We start from the raw sequence: 18476 nt of genomic DNA, 5'->3' as shown, positions 1-18476 counted from the left end.
GAGAGAACCTGTGCTGGAAGGCTGCATAATTCTCCAAGAGTACAATATCAACATATTTGGGCTCCACTTGAGCAATTTTCTCCAGAGTCACAAACATAATGGTCACCTATTTCAGAAACCGCAGCATATTATGTAAACCAGGAACATGGTTGGATAGTGTAGCTATAGCTCTGACTAGTAGAAAATATTGGGTTGATTATCATCTAACAGAGTTTGTACAAATTTTCCTTTTGTTCGTTAAGAAACAAATGCTCCGCATTGCAGAAGGTCTTACAATTTTCGTATATGCCTGATCAACTAGATCCCTGGATCCATTGATATACTGCTCCATTCGTGCTGCAAGTTGAGAAAACCTATATAAAAAGAAACAATGAAACTAGATGGATATCATAGACTTAAGCTATGCATCATGTTGAGCAAGACAGTGGTCTTTCTGGATTCTACATAAGTATTATGAAACACATAACAATGTACCTGGGAATATATGGTACAACTCCAACTTGTTTTACATTACGCTCATACTTTTCGATCTGGAAACAGGCATCATCAACGAACTGTGCTGCCCAAGAAAATTGAAACAGTAAAGAACAAAGTAGAGGCTCCAAAGTGGGAGCACCACAGATCTCTGCCTAGAGCTAGAGTCAAAGTGTCAGACCCTGCTAAACAAAATGGTTATTCTTGACTCCAAGTCATCAAGCAGCACCGAAACGTATCCTGCAACCTCTGTCTTCTGACCAGCAATATAACGATCTGTTATGCCGTGCATTGGTATACAACTCAGTGGATCTAGCTTGAATGCCCAGTCAACTATAGCATAGAAGTCCTCCTGAAAGTATGGCATGTAAAACATGTGAAGCCTGTACGCTTGAATAGCTTAAATTTCAGCTTTATGTTTCTCAATTTTTTTGTAAAACCATGTCGCCAATGTTTACAAGAGAAAGACAAGAAAATCAACCTGAATACCATCGAGCATCTCCTGTAAGCATTCGTTTAGCACTCCCAAATCGGCTGAACTGTTGTTACCTGGAAAATTGTTTTAGTAAGATGATAGTTCTATATCATGCAAAAAGCAAGAACAATTTTATCGTCGTGAGAACATTGTTGAACTTGAGTGTCGGTGGTTTATTAACTTGGTTTGGCACTACTCCCAGAGGACCCAGAAGTTTTCGGAGTACTATCTTCATCACTATCTGAACCACCCGATGTAGGAACTTCGAAGCACATAAAATGTGCCAAGAACAAGCTCTGCATCATCGACATCCATGATGAAAAATATTACATGTGAATTCTAATAATATGACAGGATTTACTTTGAAATCTCACATAAAATGCGTAGAAATAGAGACACCTCGTCAACAAGATGAGGAATAAAGGCAGTAATCATTTTGGAGTACGCTTCTGCAGGACTATCTGCAATACCAGCTGGCTGATTTGCACCTGCAGGACCTTCAAACGATGGTGCGCTGCTCTTTGATGCTTTTGAACTATTTCGGAGCTCATTAGAATATTCACGGGCCTACAAAAAGAATACACATGTCATGTCCATTTTTTAAATTTCGTTTTGCTGCATCTCTCGATAAGGTACCCAGAAAAAGAACTAAGATTGCAGTTTGCATTTACAGAAAAAGCTTGCTATTCTGGAGGTTAACTGCCCATAGGCTATTTGCTACTGAGATATGTGAGTGGTCACTGAGTTAGTCGATTTGCTCTTTCAGCATTGTAAGCATTGCTAATGAAGTTACAGAAACTTCAAGGCTCAGTATTGTTGGTAGAACATAGAGAAAGGATGCACTGCAGGCATTTGCAGGCAGTCCCGTACCCATGGACACGGATTCTCGCGGCATGTTGCACCAATTGAAGAAGCTATCAAAATGTTATTGCTGGCATACGTGCTATACGGGAAGCAGTGTCCTGCACCCTCTGGGGTGGGCTGAATGTCGAATCCTCCATGCACCGATGGTCATGAGTTGATCATATTTTTAGGATGAGTGTGTTGCTCATCATACTCCATCCCTTTTGCTTTGTTAGGCAGGAGCGGCTAAACACTATAACCAAGGAGGAGCACGTGCCCCTCTCTAATTACATCGTCCCGATTAAACCCCTGTAACCCCTCGTACTCCATCCCTTTCTGTTAATGTACGTAGCATGCATGGCTAATTGAAAACGAGTCAAGTGTTGCAGACGTGGTTAAGGGCCCCAAGTGCCAAGCAGCGTGTGGCGCGCCCTGAACGAGTCTCAATGGAAGTCTTGATTGTTACTCCCTCTGTAAACTAATATAAGAGCGTTTAGATCACTACTTTAGTATTCTAAACGCTCTTATATTAGTTTACGGAGGGAGTACTTGATAACACCTCTCAGAAGATCAACAGTCAAATTTATTTATCAAAAGAGAAAAGTATACTTTTCGTCCCTCAACTCTTCGCTGAGTTTACTTTTCGTCCCTCAACTCTAAAACCGGACAGAGTGCATCCCAAACTCTCGAAACCGGTTATTTTTCGTCCCTGCGACTGAGTCAACCCGGTTTTGACCACGTGTGAACAGTACACCAGATGAACAGTAAATTCGAAAAATAGAGCAAAAAGAATTAAAAAAAATCTGAAATGTTATGACATCGAAGATACTCAGGTGTGCCATGTGCGTGCAAATTTTCATCATGTTTGGAAGTTCGAGGAGCTCGCAGCAAAAATAAAAAATTAATCTACTCTGAAGTGAACAGTAAAATCAAAAAAATAGCAAAAAAATCTGAAATTTTTTGGTATCAAAGATGCTCGGGTGTGCAAGGTGCGTACATATTTTTGTGGTCAAATGACAACCGAGAAGGTCATGCCAATAAAAACAAAATAGGGTATGTGTGCGTGCCGCTTCGGGTGGTTTCCAAACCCTCGGATCTTATTTTACCACGAAAATTTGCACCCACCTTGACCACCCAAGCATCTTCGATGGCAAAAAATTTCAAATTTTTTTGACTTGTTCTCTAATTTTTTTTGAATGTACTGTTCACTTCAGAGTAGATTTAATTTTTCTTTTTTTGCTGCGAGCTCCTCGAACTTCCAAACATGTCAAAAATTTGCACACACGTGGCTAACTGAGTATCTTTGATGTCATAAATTTTCAGATTTTTTTCTATTTTTTTGAATTTACTGTTCATCATGTGTAATGTTCACGTGTGGTCAAAATCGGGTTGACTCAGTCGCAGGGACGAAAAATGACCGGTTTCGAGAGTTCGGGGTGCACTCTGTCTGGTTTTAGAGTTGAGGGACGAAAAATAAACTTAGCGAAGAATTGAGGGACGAAAAGTATACTTTTCTCTTTATCAAAATGGCTAAACAGAGTTGTTATCTTTGCATGGTCATAGCAGCTATACCAAATCAACGCATCGGTGTCTTGAAATATAATCACGTAACAACTTGAGACAGTACAGAAAGAACCTTACCTCCCGTCGAATTAGCAAGTTCAGAGAATGGCAGTAAGCTTTCCGTAAAGGAATCATACAACTTTTGTCCAGACTCTACAAAAATGTAGTATAAAGTGAGCATGAAGTAAACTAATTATTCCCTATTTGCAGAAGGATTATAATATCACACCAAGATAACATGCAAGTAACCTTGATGAACTGTAGAAGACGAGCATAAGTCCTGCATTTGTACCTCATGTCAGCATGGTCAGGCCTCTGCAATTGCCCTTTCTGCAAGTGTCTATAAAATGTTCATACAAGTCCTCTTTTGGCCCAAAATTAAACTCATTGCAATTATTGGATGTGGTTTTACCTGAGTGAAGTTGTCTTTATCATTTAGCATGGAATCAATCAAAGTTGGAAAGTAATTCCTTAAAAATTCTGACGCTCTCCGAACGAATGTGCACTTTAGAAGTACAAATTCTGCACGTTTTTCTCTAACCTGTATGAATTTCAACAGAAAATGCACATTGGCTGAGAAATGTTATTTTGGTAATCTTTAAAACTAGAGACGTTGCAGCTTGCCAATTATGTATAACTCTTAATCCATGGATCGGTAAACCCTCAGATACTTTTCATGTTGATAGAATGTACAATCGTTACTGGAGATTCATGGCAAAGTTAACTAACAAGGGAAAAAAAGGTATTTGACTTGTAAAGGAACTAAATACCAGACTCAACAGGCCTAGTTTCTGATGAGGAAGAAAAAGACAGTGCACAACTTTGAAGCGATTCTAAAATGTTCGCGTGGTTTTCTTTGCAGGAAATATCATTTCACGAACCTTCCATTCGGAAAAGGTCGGCTTGTTTGCTGTAAGTTTCTCCTACTAGTCTCTGCTAGATGTATTTACATGTACTCCCTATGTAAACTAATATAAGAGCGTTTAGATAGTGGTCTAAATGCTCTTATATTAATTTACAGAGGGAGTACATAGTAAGCCTTCCATGTATTTCATGTGCTCCAGATCAGTGGGAGGTTACCATACAGTGGACTTATTTGACAATTTTCGGTTCAATCTAAATAATAGTGAATAATACCTATAAAGGAAAGCCCTGGGCAAGATAATCATCAAGACAGAAAATTATGACATAAGGAAAAGAGAAAACATACAGCACGCATTTTTGCATAGCTTGGATCCATGTTGGACGCTTCTAGGTTCTTTATAGCACTGGTTAACCATTCACAGGCTTCTATATTCTTGACCATATTTCCCTCGTCGAATGAACCTCCAGTCAATGACACCTCATACTACAACATGATTAATCACATGAATATTGTAATCACCAAACTGTAGATGGATATAGTGCAAGAGTAACAAGCTTATTCAGTGCCCACCTCAGGTGGAATCTGCAAGAGTACAAGCAATCTGTCTAGCTCCTCACCTAATGCCACATTACTTACAGATTGCATTTCCAACCTGTTATTACGCCATTCTATCTGGAAAATCAAACAAAGGAATTAGTGAAGCTTATACTCAAGGTGATGAAAGAAACATTCGCTTCAACTCACTCTCAAACAACAAATGGATATTATAATCCGGTCTAATTATCTTCACTCCCTCCGATCCATATTAATTGTCACTGAAAACGGATGTATATAGACGTATTTCAGTGCTACTAGGTACATCTGTTTGAGCGACAACTAATATGGATCGAATGGGGTAGTAGATTTGCTGCTAAATATGGCTTCAAAAAACTTTTAGGAGGAAATAGTCGGTGGTGGCCACCCAGTGCAGCCACTCTGCCTCGTCACGCACTGAGTCAGACAGGGTTCAACAGCTGGGTCAGACTGGAACTGGTCCGGTAGTAGTCGGTGGTGGCCACCCAGTGCAGCGCAGCAATGACACGCCCGACAGCTTAGTCGGTCAAGTTGATGAAAAAGACCATGGCCACAACCCATAAACTCGACTGCCAGAAGCACCCTCGCCTCTGCCACATCCGCTGCATCGGCAAGCGCGGGAGACAATTACGGGAAGAGCGGTTGCCCCAGGAGCGCCAGCGGCCTCTCATCGGTGGGCTTTCAGCATGTCCTCCATTGGGAGCGAGGAACACGACCTAGTGATAGGTCAGAATCATGTCCAGCACCAGCAGTTCCGCTGGCTCGTCGGGCTCGTCCTCGGGTAACTCCGACCCGACACTTGATGGTGGGTCCCGCATGTTGTGCATTTTGGGTGGGTTGTATCCGTTAGCCCCAAGAGTTCTGGTTTTTTGAAACCTTCGACCCAATGTTGTAGTTCGTTGATGTTTACTCTCTTTTTTAAGGGAAAATAAATAAATAAATAAACCCTATCATAGGTAATTAGGTACTAACAGTTAAAATTCATGATACTATAGATCAGTATGATAAACAAAGCTGTGAACCTGCAAACCTGTGAATATAAGCTTATGGTAATCCTTAAATTAAATGGACTACTAGAGGTAAGAAGAATTACAGATTGTATATCCTCCCTCATATGCCTGAGCTTGATGTTGAAAATGCCAAGCCACTCATCCATATCTTCAACACATATGGTAGCTACTTCTAAGCCCTGCAATACCTGTAGAACCCAAAACTTGAAGTTGTGAGGCATCAAATTTCTCTGATTCGTAATATACTAATATGTATAACAATGCATAAAAAACAGTTTAGAACTAAGACATACAAATAAGGCTACTAACAATAATCATATATATGCAAATGAATTGGTAAAATAAATAAAGTAGTTAATCCTTTTATGTAAAAAAAACCAATCCATTCTCCTGAAAGAAGTTTTAAGCACACTTATCCAGCGATGTATGTAATGCTAAAATAGGCTATTACTGTATGCATCATTCACATGTCAAATAACCTGCTGTGAACAATCTTTTGAACCAACTCGGGATGAGCTTTATCTGCTAATGAGAGATGGAAAAATAGCATGACCACTTTTAGGAGGTGTGTATACGGCTAACTAATTTGGTCCTTCAAGGAAGGGTAAGCTGAAAGTAGTATAAAATTAAAATAACTAACATTTTGGTAGGAACCTCATGATAATGGGAGATATAGCAAAATGTGCAAGTTCATATCAATACAAGGTTAAACTAGCCAAAACTCAGATACTGAATTGACGTCGCGTACTACATAAAAGAACAGTAATGCTCCAATTGGCATGTAGACGATGAGAGTGCATTTACAGAATAGCGGAAAAAAATGCTCGCATACCTCATCCACAACAGATTCTGTTTCCACAAGGGCATACACATTTGCAGATTCGAGAGCTACAAGTTCACGCTTCATCCTTTCTGAAAATGCCTCTGCTTCACCAATGGCCATGACATAGCTATGCCGATATAAAATGTCAGGCATCAGTATCATAGTTTTCATGCAAAAAAGAAGTTTGTTGTGCCCCGTAGATGTCTAAGTATGCCACTACCAGTTCGGCAACTTACTTGCCAAGGAGAGCCTCAATGTCCTCTTCCTCCGCTTGTGAAACCAGGTCCTTCTCTAGGGCAACTTGAGAGTCAGCCTCTAGCACCAGTGAATCAAAGGGGCTATCATTCGTGGACACCTGCGTAGCCTTTGTTGTAGTGTTCTCCTGCATTTCAGTTTAATATTATAATTCGTGTTATGAAAATCATACAGGACGCTCCAAGTCTAAAACATTGGATATTCGATAGAGTTGAGCGGCCAAAACAGTCATGGTACGGGTAAATATACAAGACTATATTGATCTATTTGCTGTGAACATGGGGACTACGGATGATGTGTCTTAGGTTACTTGAAATACACGCGCGGTCTAAAGCTGGCTAGAGTACTAATCCCGCACTTAATTATTCATGATAAAACGTATATCAAAATTCATGGTTCACAAATTTTCGAAGCTCGCAACAACCCCCCAAAAAGTGAGAAAGTAATGTACCTTGGCCCAGATAGCCATCTCGACGATGTCCATGCCAGAAACTTTGGGGATGCCACCCAGCAGCTCTTTGCACAGGTTGAGAACGCACATCAGCAGACGGTTCCTGCAAGACTTAGACAATAGTATGCACAAATGAATGGATTGAAAACTAAAGAGAATGGTGAACATGTATGCTACGAACGAACGAACTGGCTGACGCGTCACCTGTCGTCCTTGTTGCGCATCGTCCACTGAGGAGGCGAAACACTCTGGCTCCTCAGGTTATCAAACCCCTGGACATGCACAATTTTCGTGTGAAATCAAGAGGTTGGACAGTAATTATTTATCGTGAGGAATGATGATACACGTACCAATATGAAGGTGCATCCGCTGGGATCGTTGGTGGCGACCTCCACCTTGTGGAGATGCTTGATCTTGTACACCTTCGCCGGCTGATGAGCGATGATCGATCGACGAGGACGGGGGTAATGTCAGAAATCGATCTGCAGCTCGGTAAATCGACCCAATTGACTGATTGGTTAGGTGGTCGTGAGAAATCACCTCGAGGATTCCGCCATTGGAGTACTTGAGGACTCGCAGGAACGCCTTGGTCTTCTGCCCTTTCGGCTTGGCTGCCACGGGGGAATCAAACAAGATGCATATGATTGTCTGAGATGGAGATGGAAGAGAGATGGATGGATGGGCGGATGGGGTGCTGACTGGTGACGGCGAGGACGCGGGGCTTGGCCATGTTGCTGTGCCGGGAGGCGAGCTTGCCGGCCTTCCCGGCCCAGGTGCCGCCGCTGGTGCGGCCCTTGGCCACGCGCATGCACATCACCACCTTCTCGGGGGCCTTCTCCTTGCTCAGGATGCCCGCCTCGCACGCGCGCTTCAGCTCCATGTCGTCCGCGCTCGACCGCGCCATGGCCGACGGCGGGGAGGATCGATCGCCCTCTCTCTATTTCTCTCTCTCTCGCCGCCGGCACCGGATTAGTTCTTGCTTGAGCGCTCGCCGTGAGGTGAATGGGATCGGATAGAAGGGTCGGCGCGGAATGGTGCTGGCGGTGATCGATGAGATGGCTCGATCCGTCCTCGTAACTGACCGACTGCAAGATCGCTGCATGGACGGGGGCTCATGATGCCGCCTTTCCCGTTTCCTTCTCTTTTGTTTCTCTATTTCTGGCTCTCGCCATTTTTTCAGGAGCAGAAAACGAGATCTTGTTACAAACCATGCAGGATAGATTATTTTCAGATAATGTTTTTTTTCCGGTAATGCCATTCGAATGAGAGGGATGCAATTGCAAATATATATTTTTAAACACAATACAAACGCAGACGCTCACACATGACATACGCACATACACTTAATTTTAATAAATATTTATATCGCCACAGGGATGGCAATTTTAGTTTGCAAGGACGACAATCTTCCGAGAAAAAAAAAGCATAACTAAAAAGATGGAGCGGCCATGCTCACGAAGTGAAATTACCATCCTTGACCATCACAAATTGCCATCAAAATCATTCGTATTTCCATCCTCCCAGCGACAGTTCGCTGGTTATAAGGGGGGTTTTTTGGGCGAAAACAGATAATGTATTTAATATACGGAAGAAAGAAAGAACTAGTATCATGTTGTGTTTTTTATTTGAATACGAAATACGAAAGACAGAAAGTAGTACACTATTGTATTTTTTTTATTTGAAGGGAAAGACTCATGACGCCTTATTTAAACTTTGGCAAAGTTAAATCAAGCAACACATGCCATTACAAGAAGTCAGGGAACTTTAGCAACCCGAACACAACTAGTGTTTGTATACAGAAAAGTGTACCTAGGAAATCGTGTCAATCCATTTGCTTCCCCTGAAATGAAATCCTGGGAATTCCATGAGCTAAACGGAAGCAAATGGCCGTCATGATGCTGAGTACGGGCTCCAAACTTTAGTAATATAATTGTATGCTTCCACAAGTTTCAAACATTAAATTCACTCGTTACCTTGCTGCAACCAACTTTAGCGAGCAATTTTAGACCTCGCAGCAATGTCAAAGCTTCAGCAGATGGTGCGTTGAGAGCATTATCTGTTGGAACCGCTCTCTCACACGGATGAATGGAGGTAGAAAAAGGAGGAGCACACAGCACTGGAGTTTCATCCGGCTATATACAGTCCCATTACTATTCCTTTTCAAAGCACCAACTGCCTCGCGAAACAAACACAAAAGCATACAGTTTTATAGCCAACTGCAGCGCAGCCCCTACGCTTTCGCTGGGCACGCACGCACGACCTGCATGCCCGGCCACATGCGCCCACGACGCGCTCACCGCGGCCGTTTCCAGTGCATCGCTAACCGGCCGTTTCCAGTGCATCTAACCACCTAGCTAGCTCACATGGCTGTAGACTCACGTACCACCACGCCATGCACATGCGCGCACACACACGCTACTGGTAGACACACTACACACACGCCACGCTGCTCCGTCCCGCATGTCCCGCCCGTCCCGCGCGTCACCGACGAGCCCGACGACACCAGTGCGTCCCGTTCGTCCCACGCGCATCCGTCGCGCCCGACCACACACGCCGTGGCTTATTCCAACACACACCCTAAGCCACGGCCTAGAGGAGTCCGTCGTCGTCGTTGTCGTCGTAGCCGCACTCCCCACGTCCCCGCGCTCCCGGCCGGCGCTCCCGCCGCGCACGTACGCGATCTGCGCAACCAGGTCCAGCGCCTCGACGCGGTCCATGTCCGCGGTCCCGACGCGCCCGACACGTCCGGTACAAAACTGTATGCTCTGATACCAATTGTTGGAACCGCTCTCTCACACGGATGGATGGAGGTAGAAGAAGGAGGAGCACACAGCGCTGGAGTTTCACCCGGCTACATACAACCCCGTTACTATTCCTTTTCAAAGCACCAACTGCCTCGCAAAATAAACACGAGAGCATACAGTTTTGTAGCCAACTGTAGCGCAGCCCCTACGCTTTTGCTGGGCACGCACGCACGACCTGCATGCCTGGCCACATGCGCCCACGACGCGCTCACCGACCGTTTCCAGTGTATCGCTATCCGGCCGTTTCCAATGCATCTAACCACCTAGCTAGCTCACATGGCTGGAGACTCACGTACCACCACGCCATGCACATGCGCGCGCACACACACACACACGCTACTAGTAGACACACTACACACACGCCACGCTGCTCCGTCCCGCACGTCCCGCCCGTCCCGTGCGTCACCGACGCGTCCGACAAGCCCGACGAGCCCGACGACACCAGTGCGTCCCGTCCGTCCCGCGCGCATCCGTCGCGCCCGACCACACACGCCGTGGCTTATTCCAACATTATCGATTTAGACTGAAGAGAGAAAGTAGCATCATGTTTGTGTTACTTCTAGTAATCGATTTTGTGATTTACATTTGAAAAGAGTAACAGATGATTACTCGCATGATAGAGGTAGATCATTAATTGCCTTAGAGCGGCCCAATTGCCATATGAGTGTTCGTTTGGTGATTTCGGTCGAAAATGCCGCTCTAGTAGAGTAATCATTCGCCCGCGATTTTATTATGGATGCAACTCCAATTCGAGCGGTGAGATTCCATATCTTGAGACCGTGGGACGTTGCTTTGGTACAATTCCATCTCCAAGAGCGAAGGAGGTAAGCTTCACCTCCCTCCTATCCTTTGACGTGGCCTATTTTCTCTCCCTAATAATGGTGCAGACGCCCATGGCATCAGGAAGCGGGCCAATTGCCGCCGTGTACCCAATTCCTCGCGTCCTTTGCCGTCATTTTTTCCTGCCATTCGTCATTATGGAAAGATTATCCTGGACCTGTATTGACACGTAGCTACACTTCCTCTTTGCCTCCACCTCCTTTTTCACTTTCACCGTGTCGTTTCTCCTTTGTCCGAACTAAGCCGCTCTTGAAGGAGGAGGAACATATGCTTGATGAGGAGGAGGCCGCACAGAAGGATCCCACCCTCCTCGCTGAATGGACAATTGGGATCCCGAAGTGCACGCGCTGGTATGTGATAACCAACATGGCTGCATGAACACCTTGTAATCATGTTTTCAATTTTGTGAACATTTTTTAATTCATGAACTTTTTAAATTAATGTTTTTAAAATTTATGAATTTTTAAAGTTTAGAAAATTTTAAATTTTCGATATCATATCCATGAGCATTTTTCAATTTTGCAAACATTTTTTGAATTTCAAAAATATTTTTTGAATTTTTGAATATATTTAAATTTCATGAACATTTTGGCAAATTTACGAAAATTTTCAAATTCATGTATTGAATTTACAAATATTTTTTAGTTTGCAAACATTATTTTTGTTACACAAATATTTTTTGAATTTGCGATTTTTTCGAACTTGTGAACATTTTTAAAATTCACCGTTTATTTCAATTCTTGAACAGTTTTTGAATTTGTGAGCATTCTTTAAGTTTGTGAACATTTTTTTCCAAACTCATGGACATTTTCCAAAATGCATTTTTCTAATCCGCAAACATGTTTGGATTCAGTAACCCTTTAAAATTTGAATTAAATCAACTGAAGTAAAAAAAGTCGCCGGAATATAAAAAAGTGAAACACCAAAATATTATTATGAAAGAAAAAATTGAAAGAAAGAAAGAAAGAAAAAAGGAGAGCGTGAAGCGATTCTGCCAGTGGCTCGCGGACACGCGTGTAACAGCGCGTGCTGGGCTTGGCCCAGTTAACCGGCGAGACGGGCGACCACTGCTGCATACGGGTCGCTATAATTCCTCCGCCTCCCGATCCCCTCACCCTTGCCTATAAATACTGCCCCAACCCTAACCGTCTCCACTTTCTCTACCCCCTCGCCGCCGCCGCCTCTTCGGATCGTCCCTGCCGGAGACCAGAGAGCGCGGTGCCCGAGCAAACCCTAGCCTCCCACGATGGTGCTGCAGAACGACATCGACCTGCTGAACCCGCCGGCGGAGCTCGAGAAGCTCAAGCACAAGAAGAAGCGCCTCGTCCAGTCTCCCAACTCCTTCTTCATGGTAAATAATTCCCCTTCCCCTTATAATCTTCTCTCCGTGAGTGCATCTTCTCCTCTACTGCACCATTCTCAGCGGTGTTCGTACATCGTGTAGTGGTACTATGCAGCGCGAGACATATATAGAAAACATGTCACCTTTTGGTTGCCTGAATTCTTCATCTGATTTGGAAGAATTTTGCTTCGGTAGGCTCTTGGTGTAGCTGAGTAATGGTGCCTGTTACCACGGGCTCGTGGTAGATGACGCGGCTGATCGTGATTGCCTGTGATTAATCTTGAAGCATGCGTTTGGTCTGTCAAAAATTTATGTACCCTTGCATATTGTATGTCAATCCATGCTGCCGCATGTTCTAGGTATCCGAAATCTCTATGCTAGAACAGATGTGTGAGTGAACACTGTAGAAAGTGCTGTTCTGATCTGAGTTGTTTCTGTGGATCATAGAATCGTATAATCCCGTGTAACTTAGTGCCACGTCCCTTTCATCACATGACCACAATCGGTTCGGTGCATTCCTTATGCTTAAGTTTGGCATTTTTGTTTTTCCGTTTGGATATTGTGGTTCTGAACTTCTGATGGTCATTTGTCAACTGTTGCAGGACGTCAAGTGCCAGGGCTGCTTCAACATGTAATTTTTCTTCACCTTTTGTCTTCTTTGCAACTGCTTAGTTCAGTAGGTTCATTTGCTACTGTTATCCTCGTATAATCATCTGATAACAAGACATTGTCATGCTTTAAAAATGTCCTTGCTTATTTCTATAAGTAAACTGGTAATGAGAGTGGGCTGCCAAATACATGTGCATAGTTTATTCTACTGCTTTGTGTTTTGTTCTTCTGTGACATCATATGCTTTATATTTAAAATAAAAAGGATGGAAGATGCATTTTTCAAACATGATTTTGTGTTTGTTTTTGGTAATGCATTGTATACTACCACCTAGTTGCATGCACAAGCCTTGTAACACGCTAGTTCAAACATGATCCTTGTAAATTACTGCGTTCTTAATGTTGAAATTGTTTCACAATTGTAACTTGAATCATCAGTCTACCGTGCCATTTTACAAAGTTATTTTAAGTACTTTACGATGCAATACATTTGAACATAACATATCAATCATTTATCATCTCATTACGACCATTGAGTCTACTTTGTTTTGATATTTGTAGATCACAACTTCAACATGTGCTTGGTTACACCTGTGATATTTATTTATGATTTATTGCTGAACTACTCTTCTCTGTGATTGCAGCACTACTGTGTTCAGCCACTCACAGACCGTCGTGGTGTGCCCAGGCTGCCAAACGGTGCTCTGCCAGCCAACGGGTGGCAAGGCCAGGCTCACCGAGGGTTGCTCCTTCCGCCGCAAGGGCGACTAAACAGAAGTCTATCTTTAAAAGCAAGCCGATGTTGAACTCTAGTTTTTCAGGGGTGTTGGTCTGAAAATTTTGCAATGTCTGGCAAATTGAATCCATCTTTGGTAATTTGGTATCTAGCTCGAGCAATATTCCGTTTGGGCTGTGAGATCAGACTAGTAGTACCTGCCAGGTAATATGGTGGTCTGATGAATTGTTGTTCCTAATGATGCTGTTTGCCCTCGCTGGTATATGACTCTTGAATCGTTTGTTGCTTGTATTTTCTGTTTGTGTTTGTTGCCCAATTGTCTCCCCTGAACTGTGCCTGTGTGTCATGAATTGTAGCCCTTGGCTCATTGTCTACGACATATGGTAGCACTACAGCTCTCCTGATCGGCGCGCTCCTGATCCGTAAAGGCCGGGGATGTCCTGCCCTTCTGAATGTTATGCACCAATACAGATTACTCTTGAGACCTTGTCGACATGGAGCACTACCTCCATTCTGGTTTATTGGTGCCCTTAATATTTTGGGCCAGACTATAACGATTAGATGTAACTATGAAAATAATAATGCATGTCATCAAAAATTATATTGTTGGATTTGTATTTAAACATAATTTCCATTGAGATTATTTTTGGATACATTCATTATCTAATGTCAAAATTTAGCACAAAATGCAAAGGGACCAATAAACAAGGACAGGGGTAATACGTATGAAGCAAAATGAGTGAATCTACAAATAGGTCTATATACGTCTGTATATAGTCAGCATTGAAATCTCTAAAAGGTATTGTATTTAGAAATGGAGGAAGTACATTATAGTTGCCCCCAAACCAACCCAATGATGTTCAGGAGAAGGGCAAAACCACCCCCACTCGCCAGTAACCAGCTCAATAACGTGCAAAACAAGTTGGCTACTGGCCGTGTAAACATACCCAAAGGATGAAAGGAGTAATATTACTACTAAAAACCACAACTCAGGGTAGCTTATACCCAAAGGAGTAGCAACTACGGTATAGCAACTCTGGAACGGGTACCTTATAACAACTTCGGTAAAATCTTAAGAACTTTTTCCTCGAATCAACAACTTTTGATCTAATGTTCCACAGACCACAGATGACTGACCGCTACCTACAGCACCATGTGTGCCTGAAGCCTGAAGCAACTGTTGCTACCATGGGCCAAGACTCAAATCCTCAACTCTTGATCTATTCTTTCAGAAACGACCGCCATTGCATCGTGTGTGCTTGAAGCAGCATAAGAGGATCCAACATAGGCACCAGCAGTGGTTTGAGCGTCCTGATCAGGCCGTTGGCTTGACGCCTTCTCTGCTAGTTCACGTGCAATCTAAACACAAATCGAAATGAAATTGTAAAAGCATTCCAATCTTTTTTGTAATAAAACAATAGTTCTGGATGTCATGTAAAAAGAGCAACCTTCAGCTCCTCAGGAATAGTCCATTGAGATTTCTTCGTCACTCTGTTGTGGTAGTACCTGGAATAGTAGAATAGTGAGACTTTGGAATGAGGGAAATCCATGATTCCAACCAAATAAGAAAACACCAGTGGCGAAATAAATTCAGTACGAACTTACTTCCGTCCTTCATCCGTAGTATATTCATTCCAAGCAGTAGTCGCATCAGCCCTCTGTTATATCACCGAAGGTATGCAATAAAAGCCGTAACAGCTCATTAATATAAACAGAAGAACAGAAGCAAACACTGAAGTGAAATTGCACTGCCCTCTTGAAGAATAGAAACAAAGAATCATCGACAATAATTGCAAGATATTTATAATATAGAAATATAACAAAGGTAAGTAAAATGGGAAGAAAGCAATTGTACGGATCAAATGGAAGAAGCCAGGGTGCTGTATTGCTAATGTGTTGATGAAAGAGAGCATAATCATGAGGTCATGTGATCCATTGTGTTCATCAACTTTTTAAATTTAGATATCAGTCATGAGAAAAATGTAAGCAGTGCATAAAACACGGGCACGCATTGCAGAAGTTGCCACTGCTACTAATGCAGATAAATAGTCACCTTACACAAGCAAAGTTCTGAAGTTCCTTTTTTCCAAGTAAACCGAAAGTAGCAATATCACAGGTGCGTTGTACAAGACAAACAACCATGGAAATCTACAGGTTGATAAAATAATAACAATATGCTGAAAATAGAAAATGAAACTATAGTCAAGACTTCATGAGAACAAAGACAACAGTAGGAAAGCCAACAAATAAGAACACATCACAACTGACCTCCAAAGGTGTCATCAACTCGACAGGTTTGTACCAACTTGATTGTTTTGTCCTCATATTGTAATAGTACCTAGGTAAATAATGATATCAAGCAAAGCCAATAAGTAAGATATACCAAAGCATGTAACATTGAATCATGCTGCCATACATCACAAGGGAAGTTATTAGTTAAAAAGTAATTCAAAGACAACTTACTTTTTCCCTTCATGTGAAAAGTGCTCTTGCCAATCCAAAGGGCTAGGGTCAGATGAGCTAACCTGCAAGTTTGCAGACTGAGTTTATGCATGGGAAAAGCTTTTTCAATTTTATGTAGTAGACAAAAATGGAATGAAGTGGCAAACGAACTAATCATATGTCGCAGACAAAAATCAAGTGATGAAAATGAACCCAAGGTCTTGCTACTTACTGAGGGCAGCCAAGGAGACATGGTGTGATGCTGAGTTGAACCCAGGGGGTGAACTAGAACAGGAACCCACATTTGTTGATACTGAAATGTAGAATTAATAGCTTGTCAGCAAAGAGAAAACATTCTAGATATATACTACTGCGAGGGAGAAGCCTTCCATGTGCATACATCGAAATAAAACAGTGAAACACATACAGTATAAAACGGAGGCTGCATAGGGGCACCCATGTTTGGCATATATCCACCAGGTAGCACAGCTCGTGGTGCAGGTAGAACAAGACCAGAGTGAGGCATATGGTGCCCAAGTTGCGGAAAATGTGGCATCTGCTCTGACATCCCCATGTTAGCTTCTGGCATGTCCTGATCAACAAGTTGAAACGGTTGCCGCAGAGGTTGCATTGCATGAACTGAACAAGCTGAAGAGTCTGTTGTCGAGGACCAACCGGGCTAAACTGAAAACAGAGCACAAAATAGCAATAAGCAACCTAACATAAGGAGATATATAAGTCCGAACCCTACTATTCAAATTAACACGAAAACGCCGAATCAAACAAAAAAGAGATATATCCTCAAATAATACCACTATGGGCGAATATAGAAACAGTGGTTCGTCATGCATGCTCCTCTATCTCTCTGGAGCAGAACGATGCATTGCCAATTCTATTCAGGCTGAGCCGCACGACCATCTAAGCAAACCATGCCCACTCAGTAAAACAAAAGTAACAACATTCCTATAGCCATGCAAACCAATTCCTGCTTACTCTGTTATCACCGCCACTCTTATCACCAAAATATCTATGTTGCACAAGCCCGTCGATTAAAACAGGTATGTGGTTCTTCACGCTTCAGTTTTACTAGTGGTAGGAAAAAAGGTTACTTCAAGACACTCACCAAGAAATCAATGGCCCACAATTTCCTTTATGACTACAGCACCTACACATGTCTCCAAGTGCAAACAATGCCTATTACTTATTAATCCACCACCCAAAAAAAAAGAGTAATAGCAAATCGGATCTTTAAGCATGTTATCCGATTTAACCATCTACTAATGCAGCTCACTAATCCTTCCCCAACCTTGTGTGGGAGCTTCTAGCACTGGGTCTGTCCAATGCAGTTCACTGATTGATTAGCGGCAAGGGACCAAAGCATTAGTAATGATTAGTCTTGCCCTGCTATCATAATTACTCATAAAAACATTCCTTTTTCTGCAAATACATGTGAAAATCGATTCTCATGGCAGATATTGGCGGGGAGCAGCTAGACCAAAACTACCAAATTTCTGTTGGCCATAAACCGACCAGATTACTCAATGCAGCATATCTAACCACCCCCTGAGGCGATTGTCGCAAAGCGCCCCTGTACTGTGCTGCAATCAGCTGGACCGAAACTACCGAACTACCATGTCCCCGCACGGATGAATCGCAAATTGAGGGGGCCCAAAAACTAACCAAACAGCGGCGGCAGCACTTCGATCGGCGTCGGAGGCCCTCGCCTGCGTCGACGGACCGGGATCCACACGGTGGTCCGACGAACTCCGGTGGCAAAGCCGCAGCGGTGCTGCGGTGGCTTAGGGTGGTGCGCCTAGGGCTTGGTGAAAGAGGAGAGAAAGAGAGCTGGGCCGCGTGGATTCGACACGTATCTGCAGTTTTGCGGGGCCGCTACCATACGGCTGTGTTTGTTTGGGTTTTAGAGAGCAGTTTTCGGTAGAAATAAGCTAAAGCTGTAACAAACAGCTAAAACGGGACAGTTTTCGGCTGATAGTTAAAAATGATTTCAGGCCTTTTTACGTGGTATAGGGCGAAGCGAGGCCAGTCGTGCTTTCACCAGGAAACTGATTTCACTCGGTCAAATTTCCACCGACGCCCTTGACAGTTCAGCGCAATTACGAAAGGAATGCCATCGAGCCATGTTTCAATCAATCCATTCGTCTCGTCTCCCTCATCGCAAGCCCACGCACGAACAGAGACAGCGAGGGGAGAGGAACCTAGGGTTCCGCCGCCGCCGCAAGAGCCGCCGCCGCGGCCTCCACTCGCCGTCGCCCGCCGCCGCCTCCTCCACTCGCCGTCAGTAGCCGCCGCCTCCACTCGTCCTCGCCCACCGCAAGAGCCGCCGCCGCCGCCTCCACTCGCCGTTGCCCGCC

At 43.4% G+C, this 18476-nt stretch overlaps 3 protein-coding genes across 4 annotated transcripts in view; 1 reads left to right on the top strand and 2 right to left on the bottom strand.

Moving 5' to 3' along the window:
• LOC123086815 (exocyst complex component SEC3A) overlaps positions 1 to 8457 on the bottom strand; it is a 10846-nt gene extending 2389 nt beyond the window's left edge. Inside the window, exons 1-20 of one of the 2 annotated variants that reach the window (XM_044508627.1) lie at positions 8032 to 8457; positions 7873 to 7943; positions 7683 to 7763; positions 7537 to 7604; positions 7333 to 7435; positions 6863 to 7008; positions 6636 to 6753; positions 5887 to 5991; positions 4791 to 4892; positions 4566 to 4703; positions 3768 to 3896; positions 3605 to 3685; positions 3434 to 3508; positions 1349 to 1516; positions 1131 to 1245; positions 956 to 1023; positions 656 to 826; positions 475 to 554; positions 275 to 353; positions 9 to 106 (exon numbers count right to left, since the gene is read on the bottom strand). In XM_044508627.1, the coding sequence (XP_044364562.1) occupies positions 9 to 106; positions 275 to 353; positions 475 to 554; positions 656 to 826; positions 956 to 1023; positions 1131 to 1245; positions 1349 to 1516; positions 3434 to 3508; positions 3605 to 3685; positions 3768 to 3896; positions 4566 to 4703; positions 4791 to 4892; positions 5887 to 5991; positions 6636 to 6753; positions 6863 to 7008; positions 7333 to 7435; positions 7537 to 7604; positions 7683 to 7763; positions 7873 to 7943; positions 8032 to 8236 (2201 nt within the window). In that variant the 5' untranslated portion in view covers positions 8237 to 8457. The remainder of the gene's footprint in view (positions 1 to 8; positions 107 to 274; positions 354 to 474; positions 555 to 655; positions 827 to 955; positions 1024 to 1130; positions 1246 to 1348; positions 1517 to 3433; positions 3509 to 3604; positions 3686 to 3767; positions 3897 to 4565; positions 4704 to 4790; positions 4893 to 5886; positions 5992 to 6635; positions 6754 to 6862; positions 7009 to 7332; positions 7436 to 7536; positions 7605 to 7682; positions 7764 to 7872; positions 7944 to 8031) is intronic. The other variant, XM_044508628.1, reaches the window with a different exon arrangement.
• A 3650-nt stretch (positions 8458 to 12107) lies between these two features.
• LOC123086814 (40S ribosomal protein S27) lies at positions 12108 to 13953 on the top strand. The gene is made up of 3 exons (XM_044508626.1): positions 12108 to 12327; positions 12921 to 12949; positions 13571 to 13953. The coding sequence occupies exons 1-3, from the start codon at positions 12223 to 12225 to the stop codon at positions 13695 to 13697; spliced, it is 261 nt and encodes an 86-aa protein (XP_044364561.1). The 5' UTR covers positions 12108 to 12222; the 3' UTR covers positions 13698 to 13953.
• A 492-nt stretch (positions 13954 to 14445) lies between these two features.
• On the bottom strand, positions 14446 to 18013 carry LOC123086812 (pre-mRNA-processing protein 40A). Its single transcript, XM_044508625.1, has 8 exons — positions 17785 to 18013; positions 16532 to 16788; positions 16337 to 16417; positions 16126 to 16187; positions 15931 to 16000; positions 15268 to 15320; positions 15111 to 15168; positions 14446 to 15021 (listed from the first exon to the last, which is right to left on the bottom strand). The coding sequence occupies exons 2-8, from the start codon at positions 16733 to 16735 to the stop codon at positions 14863 to 14865; spliced, it is 687 nt and encodes a 228-aa protein (XP_044364560.1). The 5' UTR covers positions 16736 to 16788; positions 17785 to 18013; the 3' UTR covers positions 14446 to 14862.
• Positions 18014 to 18476: the final 463 nt, after the last annotated feature.

Source organism: Triticum aestivum, chromosome 4A (genome assembly GCF_018294505.1).
Source record: "Triticum aestivum cultivar Chinese Spring chromosome 4A, IWGSC CS RefSeq v2.1, whole genome shotgun sequence".
NCBI lineage: Eukaryota > Viridiplantae > Streptophyta > Magnoliopsida > Poales > Poaceae > Triticum > Triticum aestivum.
This window is presented reverse-complemented; position numbering and strand designations above follow the sequence as displayed.

Bases quoted from the DNA above. Each gene is read 5' to 3' on its own strand.
- LOC123086814 (XM_044508626.1), top strand. From the start codon at position 12,223: ATGGTGCTGCAGAACGACATCGACCTGCTGAACCCGCCGGCGGAGCTC. The intron at 12,328-12,920 runs GTAAATAATTCC...CAACTGTTGCAG, and splicing joins CTCCCAACTCCTTCTTCATG to GACGTCAAGTGCCAGGGCTG. The intron at 12,950-13,570 runs GTAATTTTTCTT...CTGTGATTGCAG, and splicing joins TGCCAGGGCTGCTTCAACAT to CACTACTGTGTTCAGCCACT.
- LOC123086812 (XM_044508625.1), bottom strand. From the start codon at position 16,735: ATGCAACCTCTGCGGCAACCGTTTCAACTTGTTGATCAGGACATGCCA. The intron at 16,188-16,336 runs GTAAGTAGCAAG...GCAAACTTGCAG, and splicing joins TGTCTCCTTGGCTGCCCTCA to GTTAGCTCATCTGACCCTAG. The intron at 15,169-15,267 runs GTAAGTTCGTAC...CTACTATTCCAG, and splicing joins ACTACGGATGAAGGACGGAA to GTACTACCACAACAGAGTGA.